Source organism: Syngnathus typhle, linkage group LG17 (assembly GCF_033458585.1).
Source record: "Syngnathus typhle isolate RoL2023-S1 ecotype Sweden linkage group LG17, RoL_Styp_1.0, whole genome shotgun sequence".
Classification (NCBI taxonomy): domain Eukaryota; kingdom Metazoa; phylum Chordata; class Actinopteri; order Syngnathiformes; family Syngnathidae; genus Syngnathus; species Syngnathus typhle.
Genome location: NC_083754.1, coordinates 11,037,478 through 11,058,821, shown reverse-complemented (window position 1 = coordinate 11,058,821; position 21,344 = coordinate 11,037,478). Strand labels below are relative to the sequence as shown.

At 45.5% G+C, this 21,344-nt stretch overlaps 2 protein-coding genes and 1 long non-coding RNA gene across 10 annotated transcripts in view; 2 read left to right on the top strand and 1 right to left on the bottom strand.

The window, feature by feature from the left end:
• Positions 1-20,865, top strand: part of LOC133170255 (uncharacterized) — a 107,231-nt gene extending 86,366 nt beyond the window's left edge. The window contains exon 2 of the long non-coding RNA XR_009718539.1: positions 20,575-20,865. This is a non-coding gene — a long non-coding RNA (uncharacterized LOC133170255). The remainder of the gene's footprint in view (positions 1-20,574) is intronic.
• arl16 (ADP-ribosylation factor-like 16) lies at positions 815-11,926 on the bottom strand. Of its 8 annotated transcripts, none has more exons than XM_061303021.1 (6): positions 5,961-10,641; positions 5,706-5,863; positions 5,529-5,588; positions 2,139-2,255; positions 1,945-2,060; positions 815-1,529 (listed from the first exon to the last, which is right to left on the bottom strand). In XM_061303021.1, the coding sequence occupies exons 4-6, from the start codon at positions 2,229-2,231 to the stop codon at positions 1,364-1,366; spliced, it is 375 nt and encodes a 124-aa protein (XP_061159005.1). In that variant the 5' UTR covers positions 2,232-2,255; positions 5,529-5,588; positions 5,706-5,863; positions 5,961-10,641; the 3' UTR covers positions 815-1,363. The 8 variants fall into 8 exon arrangements, with proteins under 8 accessions (XP_061159005.1, XP_061159004.1, XP_061159001.1 ...); XM_061303020.1 differs by having other exon boundaries at positions 5,706-6,307; positions 6,391-10,641; XM_061303017.1 differs by lacking the exons at positions 5,529-5,588; positions 5,706-5,863; positions 5,961-10,641 and adding exons at positions 11,494-11,549; positions 11,749-11,926.
• fn3krp (fructosamine 3 kinase related protein) lies at positions 11,953-14,532 on the top strand. Its single transcript, XM_061303016.1, has 6 exons — positions 11,953-12,436; positions 12,521-12,672; positions 12,756-12,847; positions 13,394-13,476; positions 13,590-13,712; positions 13,885-14,532. Exons 1-6 carry the CDS (start codon positions 12,296-12,298, stop codon positions 14,221-14,223), a joined length of 930 nt encoding a protein of 309 aa, XP_061159000.1. The 5' UTR covers positions 11,953-12,295; the 3' UTR covers positions 14,224-14,532.
• Positions 20,866-21,344: the final 479 nt, after the last annotated feature.

Here is a 21,344-nt window from a genome sequence, read left to right as displayed (position 1 = left end):
TTTAGACACTAGCCATAGCACCAGCCCAGGAGCCGCGTACTAGTTGTCGACTCCCCTTTCACGTGCCTGCTCTGCTCACAACACAATGCCGCGCACTGCTCCCTGCTCCCGGAAAGAGGAAGCAAGCAACAATGAACTGGATTTCAAAATAAAGTCGCGTCTAATGTCCGAAGTTAAACACGGCGATATAAATCGATGTTTACGTTTAGCATCGATGCCAATAAATCGTAGAGCATTATATCGATTAATCGATGTATATCGATGTATCGTTACACCCCTACTACATAGCCAACCATAGCATTGACAGTGCCTGAAAATGTGTCCTGCCTATCCGTCCCGTGCAGGTTTTCTAGCTAACAACACTGCGGCGGAGTCAAGAGATGCAAATGTTAAGTTAGCTAACCCCTTATCATGGCAAAACGAACGAGCAGCGACGCATCCACTCGTCAACCCAAAGTACTGTAAATAAGAGATGCCGCGGTTCTTTTAAGATGGAATGGTTGTCGGAGTGTGTGCAAATAAAAGAACAAACGGTGAAGCTGGCTGTGATTTTCTCTTTTTTGAGTGAGAATGGTCTACTATGCAAAATATGCAGTGAAGCCAAAGTGGCGGGCGAGTTTACGGAGGGAAAAATATGGACTGAATGGAAGTTTGGCTACCTCAAGCGTCACATTTAGCAGAAATGACATTTGAAAGCTGTTGGAATTGTACAAAGACTCAAGATGGGACAGGGGATCGGTACATTATTGTGGGAGAGCGCAAAAGACGGACTGTCTTTTGCTGTCACACAAAACAAATTCCGACCCTGTGTATGTTAAAGTTCTCGTTGACAATATTTTATTTGTTTGTTTGTTTGTTTGTTCATTTATTTATTTAATCTGGTGTTGCACACAATGGTCCACAGTGTGCACAGGGAGCATGTGTGTTTGCACAGACATTTGAAAAATTAGAGGGAACATTGATTCAGACTCAAATAAATGAAACGGAAATAATAATAAGTTATTTATACTTTCTTGTGCGACCCGGTACCAAATGATCCACGGACCGGTACCAGTTGGAGACCACTGCTCTACAGGATCATCCTGAACCATACACCTTTTTGTATGTGTATAGAAAGCGGTGGCTTTACAAGGCCCCATTAGAAAGCAGAAAGGGTGGAAAATGTCAGAAAGTATGGATGCACAATTTTTGCCTTCTTCCATCCAGTGCAAGAGCATGCTCTGCCTGTCACCATCTGTGGCTGGCTGGCTGCCTTCCATTAAATATTTGTAGCGCATCACCATGTTCATGCTTGTGTTCACCCAAAAAGGTCTCCTGATTGACCAAATGAAATAAATAGTAGTGTCCTTTTTCCTGCCGGCTGTCACTTGACGGCGATGGATTCCATCCAGGCCAACACCTCCCGCAGTCCCATCCCGGAACGGGCGCTGGCTTCCAGCGTGACGATGGGCTGAGGAGCGCAGGCCGCCACGTCATCTAATCGGAACAGGGAGCGGATCTCTGGCAGGCTTATGGTGCAAGGCATGTCCCTGGAGGGGAAGCAGCAAGAGAAGAACGGAGCGGCCAGGTTAGTTCTCCTGACTTCAAGCCGGCATGCTGCTTCCCTGTATTTTTTAATCCTTCTGTTTGGCTAACTTAATGGCCACGTGGAACCACACGGACCTGTCAACAAGAGCGCCTTGCATTGATGATTGACGACATACATACTCCGGTTCAAATTCATTGACGGATGGAGCTCCCCGCCTCCTTTGTCATCAGGTACATGATTTGTCAAAGATAAGCAAGAAAATAAAGTCCCAAGCACCACCTGTTCCCTGAAGCATCCATCCAGTAATATGATATACCTCCCCGAGTTCCTCCATAAGTTATTATTGTTAAACATCTTTGGGGCCCTTAATATGGATCTTAATATGTGTGTTCAGTATAACATGTGTGCCTTTTTACCGCTTGTTAAAGATGATAAGCACAGAAGCGTTTTGTAGAGGCCCGGCAGAAAGCACCGACAGCAGCTGGATGCACGATGCTGACACTTGAGCCACATTGGACGAGTCCACCACAAACTACACACACACAAAGCATCAAATAGACTTGTGTTTTGGAGCGGCTTTTTTGCTTCAGTAAGGGGAGGCGGCACTGACTATGACCGACGAACAATCGTTGAAGTAACTGGACCAGATTGGGCCCATGCAGCCTCCCAACTCCCTCACCGTCAACTTCTTTCGCCTCAGCATCACGTCCGTCAGGTTGGTTCCCACCTGAGGAGACACCACATAGCCAACTATGCGGATTATTTTTTAATTAAATGTAATTATGATCAATGCAGGTCTAATATAGCAAAAGTGCAAGTCCTTTTTTAATAAACATTTTAAAAACGAAAATGTGAACAAATGTGAAAAAATATAGCGCGTAGAAGAGAATACAAGTCTTCCATATATAAGAAAAAATAAAATGCTTATAAAACTAGAAAATGCAATTTCTGGAGAAATTGCGTGTGAGGGCAAAGACCATGAATGGGATTTTTTTTTAAATTGCGAACAAAACGAAAACTACAGGTTCAAGAGGTTCACTTTAGTTCAAAAGTTGGAACAGGTTGAATCGGACAAAAACTGTAAAAGTTAGAGCAAATATCATATTTAGGTCATTTGTGGTTTCATTTAGGGCATTTTTGGTTGAAATAAGGTCACTTTTGGTTTATTAGGGGCACTTCCGGTTTAATTCAGTGCACTTCCGGTTTAGCTGAGGTCACTTCCGGTCTGATTTGGGGCACTTCCGGTTCACTTCCTGTTAAAATTGGAGCACTTCCAGTTTACTTCCTGGTCATATTAGGTCATTTCCTGTTAATTTTGGGGCCCTTCCTGTTTGTTTTGGGGCACTTCTGGTTCACTTTGTGTTGATTTTGGGGCATTTCTGGGTCAATCCAAGATGGCGGCCACACTGTTGGGTTCACAACATTTATCTGAAAAGAATCTCACAGAGGCAGGAGATGTCTTCGATGGCAAACAACTTCTGCAGAAGGGCGTAAACCAGACACACAGCAAGTGTGGCTGAGATTCGCGCCCTTCCTCCAGTTTGGTCGTGCCTTTTATTGAGGAACAACAATGGGGGGAGTTTACATAAATGCATAGTCTCTCAAACAGCAAGGACATTTCATGATTACATCTCCTGACTTCAGAACAATAGGGATGCTATTATTGAAAAGAGCAGTATGGTCGTCTCATGACTTTAGCTCAGGGGTGGCCAACCAGTCAGAGACTAAGAGACACATTTTTTACTGTGTCATCGCAAAGAGCAACATCATACACATGAGCACACATGAACACCCCCCCACACACGCACACACACACACGCGCACACACACACACACACACACCCCTCTGCTCAGCCAGATTTATTGTGTGACATTATTTTGTCATGCACCAACATGATAATGACAAATTGACTCCTACAGTACTAAAACCACAGACCAAAGACCACATTTTCAACAATGAACATTGTGTGCATTGTCTCACACAGACAAACTATCAGTTCAACAAATTCCACAAACAAAAACATAATAAGTTACACTTACTATGTGTGGCGGGACAGACCGTTCGTTTTAGTTTGTCGTTTTCAGGAGACAAGATTTCAATAACGTCACTGAGGCATATTTTAATGAACTCCACTTCATTGTATGGCTTTTTAGCCCATGCAATGTTCCAAACCAGTTGAAACAAAGCAAGTGTGACAGTCTCTGAGTGCTTCGTAATTTTTTTTAAAAACTGTACCTATTTTTCTGCCTGGCTTTTCAAAGTGTCCAAACTTGTGCTTGTGAAATTCAGTCCCTTTTGCAAAGTCCTTATCAATATTGGCATGAAGTGAGTTGAAGTGGCGCTGAACATTTGAAGCTTTTAAATGCGCTAATGACGTCCGACATATCAGGCAGAATGGCTTGCCATTACGTCCAACAAAAAACAACTTTAACTCTGTTAAAAACGTCCTGTGGTCATCGTCATATATTCGTTTAGCTGTGCATTTTTTCCTTGCCATTTTGGCCGGGTTGGCCACCCCTGGCTTAGCGTCTTGTCAGCTCTTCTGGACCTAATGGGCCCCCGTAGTCACAGTCGCCATTCATTAAAAAGCCAGCAAAACCAATCGCTCTGCCCTGTGTTCATCGTCATATATTCGTTTAGCTGTGCATTTTTTCCTTGGCATTTTGAGAGCGAAATTGACACTCCTCAAATGGGTTTGTCCCGCCTCCTTTGCGGGATTTCACTTCACGCGCATGCGCGTTTGACCTTAATACCATATTGAACTCAAGCGAAGCAAATACGCACAAAAAATAAACACAAATGTTGATATGAACGTAAAAGAGCCGCATGAAACCAGCCAAAGAGCCGCATGCAACTCGCGAGCCGCGGGTTGGCCACCCCTGGTCTAGAATCTTTCCAAATGTGATTTGAATGTGCTGAATGATAAGAATTTCAAATTGGAACAACGTAAATGTGAAATGTTTAATGTGTCATTAAGAATGAATGTATATTTGCGAATTCTGCGAAAACGGATAATTTTCGTAACGAGAAAAATGGAAACGCTCAATATTGGGAATACGTCAAAAGTGGAATGGAGTGAATCGGTTGAATTATGTGGAAGAAGAAGAAGGACAAAGAAGTAGGAGAATAAAATAGAATGATAATAATAATAGAGAATGGAGTAGAATCGCCTTCACACAATAACTACAAAATGCAATTTCTGGAGAAATTGCGTGTGAAAGCGAAGACTTTGAATAACTTCTTGTGGAATGATGCCGAATGATGTTAAAACGAGTTGAATTACTTGAGAAATGTGGAAGATAGAAGTGTAAAATGCAATTTTGGAGAATTTGGGGTGAAAATTTGTAATATTTGGTAAGTGGGAAGTTGTGGAATAGGTAGGAAAATGATGAACAGTTGAAAGTTTGAACAGGTTGAATCGGTTGAAAAATGTAGTAATTAGAGTTGAAAAATGAAATTTTGGAGAATTTGGCGTATATATAAAAATTTTAAATTTTGAACTTTTGGTAAGTGGAAAGTTGTGGAATAGGTAGAAAAAGGTGAACAGTTGAAAGCTGGAACGGGTTGAATTGGTTAAAAAATGTAGAAGTTAGAGCAAATGTTGAATGCATCATAGAGATTGTATGGGAATTTAAAAAAAAAAATTGAAATTTGGAACAAAACGAAAACTACAGGTTCAAGAGGTTCACTTTGGAGTTCAAAAGTTGAAACGGGTTGAATCGGACAAAAGTTGTAAGAGTTAGAGTTATATTTGGGTGACTTCTGGTTTTATTTAGGGCACTTCTTTTATTTCTTGTCCCAATGATCGTCACACACACATCTGGGTGTGGAGAAATTTGTCCTCTGCATTTAACCCATCCACGTGTGATTTTGATCCATCCCCTAGGGGAGAGGGGAGCAGCAGCGGTGCAGCACTTGGGGATTATTTGGATATTACTTGTCATGGAGCACATCCGTTCCATTCTCCCCCCCACCATTGACCCCTTCCAGTTTGCGTACCGAGCCAAGCGGTCCTCTGAGGATGGCATCTGCTCTGCCCTCCACTCGGCCCTCACCCACCTGGAGAGGAGGGACTCGTATGTGAGATTGCTGTTTGTGGACTTCAGTTCTGCCTTCAAAACCATTGTGCCACAACGTCTCATCAGCAAACTTGACAAGCTGGGCCTCAGTACCTACCTCTGCAACTGGCTACTGGACTTCCTCTGTCAGAGGCCACAGGTGGTACGTGTGGGCGACAAAATCTCCGCCAGCATCACGCTGAGCACGGGGGCCCCCCAAGGCTGCGTGCTCAGTCCGCTGCTCTTCACCCTCCTGACGCATGACTGCGCTGCAACCTACAGCGACAACCGCGTAGTGAAGTTTGCTGACGACACGACTCTGGTGGGTGTCATCACCAAGGGAGACAAGACTCAGTACAGGCTGGAGGTTGACCTTCTGGCCACGTGGTGCAGGGACAACAACCTCCTGCTGAACGTCGACAAGACCAAGGAGATTGTTGTTGACTTCCGGAAGGGTCACACCCAACACCTGGCGCTGACCATCGACGGTGCTGTGGTGGAGAGAGTGGGGAGCGCCATGTTCCTGGGGGTGCACATCAGTGAGGATCTCTCCTGGTCCACCAACACCGCATCACTGGCAAAAAAGGCCCAGCTCCGCCTGTACTTCCTGCGGAAACTCCGGCCGTCACGACTACGTTTTACCGTGGCACCATTGAGAGCGTCCTCTCCAGCTGTATTGCTGTTTGGGGTGGCAGCTGCACTGACTACAACTTGAAGGCCCTGCAGCGCATAGTGAACACGGCTGGTAAGATCATTGGTGCTTCACTCCCCTCCTTGAAAGACATTTACATCTCCCATCTCACCGGCAAGGCGACCGCGATTGTGAGTGATGTGAGTCATTCCGCTCACTCTGTTCGATCTTCTGCCCTCTCGGAAGAGGTACAGGAGCCTGCGCTCCCGCACCACCAGACTCAACAACAGCTTCATACTCCAGGCTGTTAGGATCCTGAACTCGCTTCCCTGTTCTGCGTAGCATCCTGTACTTTTGAGCTATGCTTGCTGGCTCCGTTTTGCTCCTCTTATTTATTGTGTTATCTGTTTATTTATTATTTATTCATCACTCTTACTATTTATTGTTTGAAGTTTTGCCTTCTTGTTTTTATATTGTGTCGCTTACTTGTATTGCTATCGTGTAATATGTCTCGTCACCGTGGAATAGAGAAAACGTAATTTCGGTCTCTTTGTGTGTTGTGACGTGGAGAGATTGACAATAAACCTGACTTTGACTTTGATCTAACCCCCCAATTCCAACCCTTAATGCTAAGTGCCAAGCAGGGAGGCAATGGGTCCCATTTTTATAGTCTTTGGTGTGACCCCTTGTTAAAATAAGGTCACTTCCGGTTTATTTGAGGAACATCCAGTTTAAATTAGTGCACTTCGGGTTTAGCTAAGGTCACTTCTGGTTTATTTGGATCACTTCCGGTTTATTTGGGTCACTTCCGGTTTGATATAGGTAACTTCCGGTTTAGCTGAGGTCACTTCCGGTTTATTTGGGGTCACTTCCGGTTTAAAAAGGTAACTTCTGGTTTATTTGGGTCACTTCTGGTTTACCTGAGGTGACTTCCGGTTCATTTAGGGTCACTCCGGTTTGATTTGGGGAACTTCCGGTTCATTCTGGGTTCATTGGGGGCACTTCTGGGTCAATTTTGATGGCCGCCACACTGGACGTGGGGGTCAAGGGTTGAATTGTGTTAGCATAGTGGAAGTGGGGGTGAAGGGGGTGAATAAGGTAAGCATAAGGTGAATGAAGTTGGAATGGGTGTAGTCGGTTGAAAAATGTAGACATTAGAAGGGAAAAACTAAATTTTTGGAAAATTTGGTGTGAATTTCAAAATTTAAAGTGCGAAGGTGTGGAATAGGTAGGCAAAAGATGAGCAGTTGAAAGTTGGAACGAGTTGAATCGTTTGAAAAATGTAGAAATTACCGTTTTTTTCCGTGTATAGTGCGCGAAATTTGCCTAATTTATTGTCCTAAAATCTGGGGTGCGTATTATACATGGGTACAAAGAAAAGAAATTAAAAAAATTTTTTTTTTAATTTTTTTTTTTAAAGAAAGTCATGGTACAACAAAACCAACAACAGGACTGACCGACAAAGTCGTGGAACAAAAAGACAGGGTGACATTACCAAAGACAGGAACAGAATGACAGTAACAGATGCAATGATCCAACGGTGAGCGAGGGGCAGACAGGACTTAAATACAAAACACGTTACATCGATTGAGGTGACACAGGAAGAGAGGGGCGACGCGAACAGAAACTATGGCAACCTAGACACATAGCAAAACTGGGGACGAGACATGACAAATCTCCCCCGAAATAAAACTCGCCTTTCTTCTTGTTTGTTGTCAATCGCGCATCGCATTCAGCCATCCTGCCCAACACACTTAGTCAGTAAAGTTCATAATTGACGACACATCGTTTGATGCGATGGTGCAATCCTTGATGGTGTGTTATTGTCAAATATTGTTTGTTTTTAATCTCCATCGCGGACCGGACGTCATACGGAGGCCGCCATTACAGATGCGCAGAACAGATGCGCAAGACACGTCAGCTATGTTAAGAGCGAGAGTTGTTTTCTTCCTATTAGTTTCAATTCACAGTTTAATTAGCAGTTTCAATTAGCAAATAACAAAATGCGTATTACAGGTAAAATTTTATTTCACAACACTTTGCCTTGTTCCTTTGGTCTCTGCTGTTCATCCTAAAACACAAAGGCGCTCTTTAAGCAATGCGACAGTGAGCGCCCGGCGCGCTGCGGTTGCGCGACCGCACCAAATTAAGCTCCCTGCGCAGTGCGCACTGAGGTCCACTTAAATTTTAGAAAGTACATCAGGACTTTAAAAATATCTTCTAAATTTCAGCGACGGCTCTGTCACAATAATGCTACCAGCGCGGTGCAGTTGGGCGGTCGGCGGCGTGCTACGGTTGAGAGTTCTCTCTCGCGCTCTCTCTCTCGCTCTCTCTCGCTCTCGCACACACGCGCACACACGCACACGCGCACACACGCAAACCGGATATCATACGGAGGCCGCCATTACAGATGCGCAGAACGGATGCGCAAGACACGTCAGCTATATAAAGAGTGAGAGTTCAGTTCTCTACCTAAATCCGTATTACAGGTAATATTTTATTTCACAACACTTTGCCTTGTTCCTTTCGTCTCTGCTGTTCACTTCAAACACGCTCCATGCGACCGCAATGCTCTCGTATCAGACGCTTGCTCGATCACCTGCTCGTTTGCTGTCCCGTGCGCGCACGGAGCGCTGTGGTGCGTTTACGGGCAGTCGGAGAAATCAACGCCAACAAAACAAATTACATCCAGCCTAGTTAAGACCATACCAAAGACTATAAAAATGGGACCCATTGCCTCCCTGCGTGTGTGACGATCATTGGGACTTAAAAAAAAAAAAAATTCATAAAAATTGGGTGCGTATTATACATGGGTACAAGCTTTTTTCCAGCATAAGCATGCCATTTTTAGGGGTGCGTACTATACATGGGGGCGCACTATACACGGAAAAAAACGGTAGAAGTGAAAAATGAAATTTTGCGAAATTTTGCAAAATTTTGCGCAAATTTTAAACGTGAAAATGTTTTAGATTGGCAATTTTGGGAATGTCCCCAATGTGATTTGAATGTGCTGAATGATGTGAATTTCAAACTGGAAGGATGTAAATCAGGGGTCTCAACTCCAGTCCTCGGGGCCCGCATTCCTACGTTTTCTAAGTTTCCCTCGTTAAACACACCTGATTCAATTATCAGGCTCCTGCAGAACGTGAGGATGAACTGATCATTTGGATCAGGTGTGTTTAACAGGGGAAACTTGGACAACATGTAGGAATGTGGCCCCCGAGGACTGGAGTTTGAGACCCCTGATGTAAATGCTTTGGAATGAGTTGAATCGGTTGAAAAATGTAGAAATAATAAGTGAAAAAGGAGATTTTGTGAAATTTCGCGCAAATTTTAAATGTGAAAATGTGGAATTTTTGGTAAGTGGGAAGGTGTGGAATAGGTCGGCAAAAGATGAACAGTTGAAAGTTGGAACGAGTTGAATCGGTTGAAGTAAGTAGAAATTAGAAGTGAATAATAATAATTCGAACAAAAAATTCGCGATTTTTTTGCTTCCGTTGTCGAACAAAATTCGGAGGTCGAACCTCGTGAGATGAGCCAGGAGAACCCGAGAAAACCCGACCGCGCGGCCCGGATGTCGACTGACTGTGGTTGCGCGATCGGACCAAATTAAGCTCCCTGCGTACTGAGGTCCACTTAAATTTTGGAAAGTACATCAGGACTTTAAAATTATTTTCTAAATTTTAGCGACGGCTCTGTCACAATAATGCGACCAGCGTGGTGCAGTTGCGCTGTCGGCGACGCGCTCCTGTTGCGCGTTCGGCGGTGCGCTGCAGTTACGTGATCGGACAAAATTAAGCTCCCTGCGCGCTGAGGTCCACTTAAATTTTGGAAAGTACATCAGGACTTTTTCTAAATTTCAGCGACGGCTCTGTCACAATAATGCGACCAGCGCGGTGCAGTAGAGTGGTGGGCGACGCGCTACAGTTGCGCGATCGGAAAAATATGCGCACATGAAAAAATGCTTAAAAAAGGCGGGGCTTTTTTGTCTTGAAACGGATTCAAAATTCTTCCATTATTTGTAATGGGAAAAATAAATTCGGAAATCGACCAATTTGCTTGTCGAACCGCCTTCTGGAACGGACTGTGGTCAAAAACCAAGGATTGACTGTATTTTTGCTATTCTTGTTAAAATCACACTTACACGTCAACTGGAAATGTCAATAATAACACACAGTGAAAGCCAAATTGAGCAAATTGGCTATTTCAGAAGTGTGAGTCAAACTGGTAGCCCTTTGCCTTAATCAGTACCCAGGAAGTAGCTCTCGGTTTAAGAAAGGTTGGTGACCCCTGGTGTAGAAGATTATATGTGTGAAGACCATCGCCTTCACACAATTCTTGTTGAATAAGTCGAACATATACAGTACTGTCTCAGAAAATTTGAATATTGTGATGAAGTTCTTTATTTTCTGTAATGCAATTAGAAAACCAAAAACGTCATACATTCTGGAGTCTGGAGAAAGGCTGGAGAGGAGCAAAATCCAAGTTGCTTGAAACCCAGTGTGAAGTTCCCACAGTCAGCAATGGTTTGGGGAGCCATGTCAGCTGCTGGTGTTGGTCCACTGTGTTTCCAGTCCAGAGTAAATGCAGCTGTGTACTAAGAGATTTTAGAGCACTACATGCTTACGTCTGCTGAAAAGCTCTATAGAGATGATGATTTCATTTTCCAGCATGACCTGCCCAGAGTGCCAAAACCACCAGTAAATGGTGTACTGACCATGGCATTACTGTCCTCAATTGGCCTGCCAATTCCCCTGACCTGAACCCCATAGAGAATTTGTGGGGTATTGTGAAGAAGAAGTCGAAAAACACCTAACCCAACAATGCAAATGAGCTAAGGGCCGCTATTGAAGCATCCTTCTTCAGCAATGCCACAGGCTGATTGCCTCCATGCCACGCCGCATTGATGCAGTAATATGTGCAAAAGGATTCCCAACCAAGTACTGAGTGCATTAATGGACATTTTCAAATGTTTGATTTTGTTTTGCTGTTATAAATCTTTTTTTTACTTGGTCTGAGGAAATATTCATTTTTTTGAGATAGGATTTCTGAGTTCTCTTAAGCTGTAATCCATAATCAGCAATATTAAAATAGTAAAAGGCTTGCGATATTTCAGTTGATTTGTAATGAATCCAGAATGTATGACATTTTTGTTTTTTTTAAATAGCATTACAGAAAATAAATAACTTTATCACAATATTCTAATTTTCTGAGACAGTCCTGTATAGGGTTTGTAATGTAATGAATGTAGACATGATTTTAACTTGTAATTTACAGTTGTCAGAGTATGCGGAGGGCTATCCACTTCAACAGTGCCACGCAAACTGAGCTGTGGACAAAACGTTAAGAAAGCAAATGCAGCAACGTTGAAGTACGTTGAGTTCGTCAAATAGCAAATGATAATTCCAGGTCGAGTCGTATTCGCGACTATCAGTGCTAATCATGCGTCACTAGCGGGCTGTTGCTAAGGTGTGCGCAAAATATTCAAACTCGCATCTCGGTTAATTATTTGAAATGGGTAAAAGGATATTGAGGAGTCGTTTTAGTAGCAATGTTTTCCCGACGCCCGTTGCCCCGAGGAGCAAGCACACTTCATAATAGCTCATTTTATATTCAGGAGCCCTTTTCGGGCCTTAGCATGTAGTAACGTAGCTTCAAGGGGAACCACAGTGACGGTCACGTGATCAGCCAACTCGACCATGATATGAGAAAGCTCCGACCGATTTCCGATTGGTCCGTATGATGCCAACACTACGGAGAGCAAAAGCAAACAAAACAATGAACTGGTTACAATATCACTTAGCAAAGAGATGACAGTGCCTAAAAGCGCGTATGTATCACGTAAACCTTTTAAACATATTCAAAACACGTGATTATATATTTTGATGTAACCTGATATATTGAATGAGTCAATATGTTGGATAAGTCAAATACCCATATATTCACGCAACGACGGACTTTATCAGTTAGCTCAGACGTCATACAATTCGTTCATTCTAAAACACGGCTGCAGGCTATCGGTGAGTGCGCGTTGTATCGTGGTTATACGATAGACTGCATATAATCCTTGCTGAGCAATGGAAGACAAGTTAAAGAAAGAGTTGGGTACAGCCACGCTAAAGTTAGCCGGCCACGCCGAAGGTGGATGCATTAGTCAGGGCCAGAGTTACCACACGGACACAGACAAGGTGTTTGTTAAAACAAACCACAAGAGCCAGGTAACTCTTGACTTTCTTGTTTATTTGATTGCTTGTTTGTTTCAACCTACTGCATTTTTAAACATGGCATTTCTTTTTATTCAGGCCAAATTAATGTTTGACGGGGAAATGGCCAGTTTGGAGGCAATAATCAAAACGGGCACAATTCAAGTACCCAAACCTGTAAAGGTGATCGAGTTGGCAACTGAAGGCTGTATGTTTGTAATGGAGTATTTGGACATTCGTGCCCTAAGCAAGTGAGGCAATGTCGCTCTGGTCGCATGGCCCCACTTCATCAAAAGGTATCTTAGAAACTTTTGCGTCGACTTGCAATTTGCAGATATTCCAGGCAGTTTGGAGAGCAGGTGGCTGATCTGCACCTTCACAATAAGAGACAGCTGGAGAAAGTGAGCAAAGAGCAGCACACCGTTGGTAAGTGTTGTTCTTTAACTGCAAATATTGACAAATTTGTATTTAGCATGACAGAATGTTTGCGTGCTGTAGTTTAAAACGTTGTTGGCGCCAAGCCTTTTTGCAACTCAAAGCATGGTGTTTTTTGTTTGCGTTTTCTATTTGCTGAACTCGTGGCCAGGGAAGTTTGCGGCACCTAATGCAAATCTATTGCGTTTTACGAGGAGGCCTTTATTTGTCTGAATGCTTGTCTGAACTGGGCTTTCTATTCACTAGAATACAGAGAGTACCAGAAACATATTTGAAGCGAGGCATTTATTTGTATAATTACTTGTGTATAAACTGAAGACTTTCACAACTGCAGTAAGTTCCAAGTGTCTATCTGAGAGAATTTGGATGGATTCTACTGGCACTTGGCACCTGTTTATTTGTAGCAGAGTGTTTTTTCACTGCTGCAATTCACCTGTGTATTAACTGGCTCTGTGTGGATGACAAACATGGCAATGAAGAGAGCAGTGTTATTTGTGACGTGTAAAATGAATTTAGGTATGGCTTTTGTGGGAATAGGAAAAGGAGCCGGGCAACGGGAGGGCACTTACGTGGACAAATTTGGCTTCCCGACCACTACGTGTTGTGGCTATATCGCACAGGTAAAAGCAAACAGCATTGTGGCCATGCAGATGTGCGATGTGTCATCCTTGAAGCTGTCACGTTGTTTTAAGCGGCATTAGCATGGCTTCTTTTCTTTTTTTGTCGCTTCCAGGAAAACGAATGGCAGGATGACTGGATGACCTTTTATTCTTGCCAGAGGCTCGAGAGTCAGCTAAACATGCTGGAGAAGTCGAACGGGGACAGAGAGGTCCGAGAGCTTTGGGCGGCACTGCAGGTACGCCGGTTGGCGTTTCCTTGAAGGGTTTCTTTCTACTTTGAAGCAAGGCATGCATTGGAGAGGAGGGCCCTATTATTTTATCGTAAAAGCTTAATTGTTTCTAGAAGTGCGGCTACGCCGGCGAGTGTGCACGCGCACGCAGAGATAACTCCAAGTGCGTCTTTCACAGCTGAAGATCCCGGGGTTGTTCCGAGACGCGCAGGTGTTCCCAGCTCTTCTGCATGGCGACTTGTGGGAAGGCAACGTGGCAGAAACCGGCAAGGGCCCGGTGATCTTCGACCCCTCTTCTTTTTACGGCCATTCCGAATACGAGTTGGGAATCGCCGGCATGTTCGGAGGCTTCGACAGCTCCTTTTTCTCGGCCTACCATGAGAAAATTCCTAAGGCGCCCGGCTTTGGCCACAGAAACCAGCTCTATCAACTCTTCAACTATTTGAATCACTGGAACCACTTTGGTAGTGGCTACAGAGGTTCATCAATAAGAGTCATGAAGGACCTGCTCAAGTAATTGGACTCAACCAAGTGTTGCGCATGTGCAGAATCTTTGACCAAGACCATTCTAAAAGTTGTTTCTGTGTATTACACCAAAAGTCAAAGTCAGCTTTATTGTCAATCCCTTCATACGTATGTCAAGACACACAAAGCAACCGAAATTCCGTTTCCTCCATCCCACGGTGACGAGACACAGTACACGATAAACATACAAGTAGATGACACAAAATAAAAACAAGCCACAATCAATAAATAATAAATAAATAAAATTTGTGATGAATAAATAATAAACAAATAACCCAATAAATAAGAGGAGCAAAACTGAGCCAGTGTGCATACAGCAGACAGTAAGCATAGCGCAAAGTACAGGACGCTACGCAGAAAGAGGGTGCGAGTTCAGGAGCCTAACAGCCTGGAGTATGAAGCTGTTGGAGAGTCTGGTGGTGCGGGAGCGCAGGCTCCTGTACCTCTTCCCAAAGGGCAGAAGATCAAACAAAGAGTGAGCGGGGTGACTCGCATCACTCACAATCGTAGTCGCCTTGCGGGTGAGATGGGAGGTGTAAATGTCCTTCAAGGAAGGGAGCGAAGCACCAATCTTACCAGCCGTGTTCACTATGCGCTGCAGGGCCTTCAAGTTGTAGTCAGTGCAGCCGCCACCCCAAACAGCAATACAGCTGGAGAGGACGCTCTCAATGGTGCCGCGGTAAAATGTAGTCATGACGGCCGAAGGAGCGCTCGCTTGCCTGAGTTTCCGCAGGAAGTACAGGCGGCGCTGGGCTTTCTTCGCCAGTGATGCTGTGTTGGTGGACCAAGAGAGATCCTCACTGATGTGCACCCCCAGGAACTTGGTGCTGCTCACTCTCTCCACCACAGCACCGTTGATGGTTAGCGGCAGGTGTTGGGTGTGACCCTTCCGGAAGTCCACAACAATCTCCTTGGTCTTGTCGACGTTCAGCAGGAGGTTGTTGTCCCTGCACCACGTGGTCAGAAGGTCAACCTCCAGCCTGTATTGAGTCCCGTCTCCCTTGGTGATGAGACCCACCAGAGTCGTGTCGTCAGCAAACTTCACTATGCGGTTGTCGCTGTAGGTTGCAGCGCAGTCATGCGTCAGGAGGGTGAAGAGCAGCGGACTGAGCACGCAGCCTTGGGGGGCCCCCGTGCTCAGCGTGATATTTTGTCACCAACACGTACCACCTGTGGCCTCTGACAGAGGAAGTCCAGTAGCCAGTTGCAGAGGTAGGTACTGAGGCCCAGCTTGTCAAGTTTGCTGATGAGGCGTTGTGGCACAATGGTGTTGAAGGCAGAACTGAAGTCCACAAACAGCAATCTCACATATGAGTCCCTTCTCTCCAGGTGGGTGGCGTGCGGTGAGGTTCATGATTGGGGAGGCACTGACGTCCATCTCCCCCCCCCACCCCCCGGTAAAATTTGTCCGGCACCTACCGTCTTATTCCGTGCATAATGCGCAACATTTAATTGATTTATTGTCCTAAAATCTGGGGTGCCCATTATGCATGGGTACAATTTTTGAGGAAAATCTCCCTCGAAATAAAACTTGAAATTACACCTTTCTTCTTGTTTGTTGTCAATCGGGTTTTTAATCTCCATCGCAGACAGGATATCATATGGAGGCCGCCATTACAGTACTAGTTTAAAAATTGACACCTAGGCGCTAGATATTCGAACTCGACGGCGGAAATTCGGATCCGATGCGCAGAACGGATGCGCAAGACACGTCTGCTATATAAAGAGCGAGAGTTCAGTTCTCTACCTATTACCGTTTTTTCCCATGTATAATGCGCAAAATTTAACTAATTTATTGTCCTAAAATCTGGGGTGCGCATTATGCATGGGTACAATTTAAAAATGTATATATATTTTTTAATTTTTCTTTTAAGAAAATCATGGTACAACAAAACCAACAACAAGACTGACCGACAAAGACGTGGAACAAAAAGACAGGGTGACATTACCTAAGACAGGAACAGAAACCAAACAGACATCATGACAGTAACACATGCAATGATCCGACGGTGAGCGAGGGGCAGACAGGACTTAAATACAAAACACGTTACATTGATTGAGGTGACACAGGAAGGGAGGGGCGACGCGAACAGAAACTATGGCAACCCAGACACATAGCAAAACTGGGGACGAGACATGAAGTCTCTTTTTGCACCTTTGTCCCCCTACTTGTACCTTCCTGTAAATCGAGCTGTTGCTACATGCAGTTTCTCACACGTGAGATTAATAAAGTTCATCTTATCTTATCTTATGACAAATCTCCCTCGAAATAAAACTTGAAATCACCTTTCTTCTTGTTTGTTGTCAATCGCGCATCGCATTCAGCCATCCTGCCCAACACACTTAGTCAGTAAAATTCATGATTTGCCCAACACACTTAGTCAGTAAAATTCATAATTTACGACACATCGTTTGATGCAATGGTGCAATCCTTTATGGTGTGTTATTGTCAAATATTGTTTGTTTTTTAATCTCCATCGCACACCGGATATCATACGGAGGCCGCCATTACAGATGCGCAGAACGGATGCGCAAGACACGTCATCTATATAAAGAGCGAGAGTTCAGTTCTCTACCTAAATACATATTACAGGTAACATTTTATTTCACAACACTTTGCCTTGTTCCTTTCTTCTCTGCTGTTCACTTCAAACACGCTCCATACAAACACAATGCTCTCGTCTCAGACGCTTGCTCGATCACCTGGTCGTTTGCTGTCACAATGTACCCTACACAAATCCGAAACATTTGTTGCGGCTCCGAGTCACGACGAGGGGCAAGTTTTGGTTTCCAAGGGTGTTTTTATTCCTCTTCAACTTCTCTCCCATACAGACCCGCCTTTTTCACATATCCGCACGTCACTTTCTTCTCTTTTCATTTTAACCTAACTGATCGCGGTGGTGCCTTTCTGAGCAGTCGGAGAAATCAACGCCAACAAAAAAAATACATCCAGCCTAGTTAAGAAATCACCAGAAAGATCAGCATGACAATTGTGAATAATGAATAAATAATCATTATATATATTATTATTATAATAATAAACAGATGGTGGACCAGAATTTCCTCAAAGCCGTCTGGAAGTTATTCTCCATGACCTCACCAAACTCCTCCCACGCCCGTGTTTTTGCCTCAGCAACCGCCGAAGCCGCGTTCCGCTTGGCCATCCGGTACCTGTCAGCTGCCTCCGAAGTCCCGCAGGCCAAAACGGCCCTATAGGACTCCTTCTTCAGCCGGTGTCCACCAGCGGGTTCGGGGATTGCCGCCATGGCAGGAACCAATGACCTTACGGCCACAGGTCCGGTCGGCCGCCTCAACAATGGAGGCGCGGAACAAGGTCCACTCGGACTCAATGTCCACTCGGACTCAATGTCCCCCGCCTCCCCCGGGACGTGGGAAAAGCCCTGCCGGAGGTGGGAGTTGAAGCTCTTCCTGACAGGGGATTGTGCCAGACATTCCCAGCAGACCCTCACAGAGCGTTTGGGTCTGCCAGGTCGGCCGGGCATCTTCCCCCACCATCAGAGCCAACCCACCAACAGGTGGTGATCAGTTGACAGCTCCGCCCCTCTCTTCGCCCGAGTGTCCAAAACATGCGGCCGCAAATCCGATGACACGACTACAAAGTCGATCATCGAACTGCGGCCTAGGGTGTCCTGGTGCCAAGTGCACACATGGACACCCTTATGCACACCTTATGAACATAGTGTTCATTATAGAAAATCCGTGTGAGCACAGAAGTCCAATGATAGAACACCGCTCGGGTTCAGATCGGGGGGGCCGTTCCTCCCAATCACGCCCTTCCAGGTCTCACTGTCATTGCCCACGTGAGCATTGAAGTCACCCAGTAAAACGATGGAGTCCCCAGAAGGGGCACTCTCTAGCACTTCCTCCAGGGACTCCAAGAAGGGTGGGTACTCTGAGCTGCCGTTTGGTGCATAGACACAAAGAACAGTCAGGACCCGTCCCCCCACCCGAAGGCGGAGGGAGGCTACCCTCTTGTTCACCGGGGTGAACCCCAACGTGCAGGCGCCCAGCCAGGGGGCAATAAGTATACCCACACCTGCTCGACGCCTCTCACCGTGGGCAACTCCAGAGTGGAAGAGAGTCCAGCCCCTCTCGAGAGGGCTTGTACCGGAACCCAAACTGTGCGTGGAGGCAGGTCCGACCGACTATGTCTAGTAGGAACTTTTCTGCCTCGCACGCCACCTCGGGCTCCTTTCCAGCCACAGAGGTGACATTTCATGTCCCAAGAGCCAGCTTCTGCACCCGGGGATCAGGTCCCTGCGAGATAGCGCGCTCCCTAAATTGTGGACACCATCCAACACACCCCCTGCCATAAGGCTGGAGAACCTTTTTTCGTAGCCTCCGTAAGATCTCTTCAAAACCGTTTTGTTCAGCTAAAGCACAGGTGTCAAACTCTAGGCCCGGGGGCCAGATACGGCCTGCCAATTCATTTTGTGTGGCCCCCGAAGACAAATTGCGCATCAAATTCGTGTGTCATTGTGCGCCAATTATCAGATGCAGAATTGCAAATTGTCTTCACTTTTATTATCTTTTTTTTTATTTGACCAGTTTTTACTCGTCTGATTTGAAAACGAGTTATTTGTCAGTTTGTTTTGTAGCTTTTACTGTGTATAATATGAGGTGCTCATACATTGATTTGGGTTGACAGTCATAATGGCCCTCCGAAAGAAGCTATGACTACAATGCGGCCCGCGAACAAAATGTTTGATACCCCTGATCTAAAGAAACACGACATTACAGACAGATGACAAAAAACACAAGATATTATATACACCAGTTTAACTATGGAATTTAATTAATATAGCCACAGTGTTTGAACACTTAAACAGCGACATAAAGACAGAGAGTAGTTCAGTCTAACGGCATAGCCTGTCAACATAGGCACCCGTGTGATTACGCAATCCTCAGAGGAGGACGTTGGCTCCTCCGAGCGAATCGTCTTCGGTTTTAAAACTATAAAAATTCAGCGATTTTGGTTCAAAATGATACACAACTATTGAAATTAAAAGGAAAATGACTTTATATAAAAAAAAAATTGAATTTGTTTTTCCTCTTTTCGTGATACGCCTCTCCTGCCTGAACTATAACATGTTGTGATTTTAAAAACAGTATGGAATGAAACAAATAACTAGGTTATGACTGTTTTAATTTGAATAGAACTGTGTGCGTTATGCTTTGACAAAATTAATTCTTCTGACTTCATTTGAGGTAAGGCACATACTGAGAGGAAGCAGAAGGTTATTTCAGAGGCTCTCATTTGCACAAATGCTTGGACAAGTTGTGACTTTCTTTGAAGCAAGGCATTAGATTAAGACAAGTTCCCTATTCATTTGACTTTAACTATCTGTGTTTCCGGTTATAACTGGCATAAAATGAAAGAACTGTAAATAGGAGTGTTGTAGCTGTGATGGCTGGACGTCATCATTTGATCGTGTTGTTTCGTGCATCAGGCACCCACCCATACAGTGACCGCACGCATCACAGACCTGAAAGACTGGTCCCGTGTGTTAATCACAGCAGCGTAGAAGCATCGATGGAAAAGTCATGAACGCGAAAACGGCGAGCATTTGGTGGTGGTGGTTGGGGATTGGGAAAGACATGCCATCGCCTTCACACTGTCATGATTCGTCCCCCGCCACCAATCCAGGTGGCGTGGATCCAGCGGCCGACCCCCGACCTTGTCCCGTCGGCGCGGATGCTACGGCGGCCACCAATCCAGGCGGCGTGGATCCAGCGGCCGACCCCCGACCCTGTCCCGTCGGCGCGGATGCTACGGCCGCCACCAATCCAGGCGGCGTGGATCCAGCGGCCGACCCCCGACCCTGTCCCGTCGGCGCGGATGCGACGGCCGCCACCAATCCAGGCGGCGTGGATCCAGCGGCCGACTCCCGACCCTGTCCCGACGGCGCGGATGCTACGGCCGCCACCAATCCAGGCGGCGTGGATCCAGCGGCCGATTCCCGACCCTGTTCCGACGGCGCGGATGCTACGGCCGCCACCAATCCAGGCGGCGTGGATCCAGCGGCCGACCCCCGACCCAGTCCCGACGGCGCGGATGCTGCGGCCGCCACCAGTCCAGGCGGCGTGGATCCAGCGGCCGTCACCCAGTCGGTCTTCGGAGGCGTGTGCAGTGCGGCTGCCTCCCCGTTCCCTCCCGCCCCTTCTTGAACAGTTTTGGGGATTTTGGGACGTCGGGAGCCGTCCCTTGTGGGGGGGGTTCTGTCATGATTCGTCCCCGGTCACGTCCATGTTGTCATTGTTTTGTCCGTCTGTGTGCTCATGTCCATGGATCATGTGTGCTTCTCTCATGTCTTGTCCCCAGTTTTGCTAGGTTGCCATGGTTTCTGTTCGCGTCGCCCCTCCCCTCGTGTGTTCCCTCAATCAATGTAACCGCGTTCACCTGCCTCGTATTTCGTGTTTTGTATTTAAGTCCTGTCTGCCCCTCGTTCACTGTCGGATCATTGCTTGTCGATTGTTGCATGCAATCGCTGCTGTCACGGTAACGTCACCATGTCTTTCTGTTTCAAGTCTTGTCAGGTCAGTCCTATTATTTATGTCAGTCTACCAAGTTCGTGTTTTGAGTTTGTTCCAATAAACCCTGGTCCAAGCTGCACTTGGTCGCCCTGCTCCATCTTCCTCATCCGAAGCCTGACACACACAATAATAATAATAAAGTGAATGGAATAGAATAACAAGGCCTTCGCCTTCACACAATAATAATAAAGTAGGATAACAATGTGTGAAGGTCACACAGCAATAACAATAGTGTGAAGGTGAGGTAAATTTTGGATTCTATGCGTCTCTGTATGTCACCTTAAATGGCAACCTAGCAGCAGTGAGAAGACCCTAAGCTATTTTTGTGGTACAGAGAAGCTCTAGTTTCAGTAATGTGTATAATGCGCCCCCATGTATAATACGCACCCTAAAAATGGCATGTTGATGCTGGAAAAAAGCCTGTACCCATGTATAATACGCACCCAATTTATTTTATTTATTTTTTTAAGTCCCAATGATCGTCACACACGCAGGGAGGCAATGGGTCCCATTTTTATAGTCTTTGGTACGGTCTTAACTAGGCTGGATGTATTTTTT

Bases quoted from the DNA above. Each gene is read 5' to 3' on its own strand.
- fn3krp (XM_061303016.1), top strand. From the start codon at position 12,296: ATGGAAGACAAGTTAAAGAAAGAGTTGGGTACAGCCACGCTAAAGTTA. The intron at 12,437-12,520 runs GTAACTCTTGAC...CTTTTTATTCAG, and splicing joins AAACAAACCACAAGAGCCAG to GCCAAATTAATGTTTGACGG. The intron at 12,673-12,755 runs GTGAGGCAATGT...TGCAATTTGCAG, and splicing joins GACATTCGTGCCCTAAGCAA to ATATTCCAGGCAGTTTGGAG.
- arl16 (XM_061303017.1), bottom strand. From the start codon at position 11,824: ATGAGCTATTATGAAGTGTGCTTGCTCCTCGGGGCAACGGGCGTCGGG. The intron at 2,061-2,138 runs GTCAGTGCCGCC...GTGTGTGTGTAG, and splicing joins ACGATTGTTCGTCGGTCATA to TTTGTGGTGGACTCGTCCAA. The intron at 1,530-1,944 runs GTAAAAAGGCAC...CTTCCCCTCCAG, and splicing joins CTTATCATCTTTAACAAGCG to GGACATGCCTTGCACCATAA.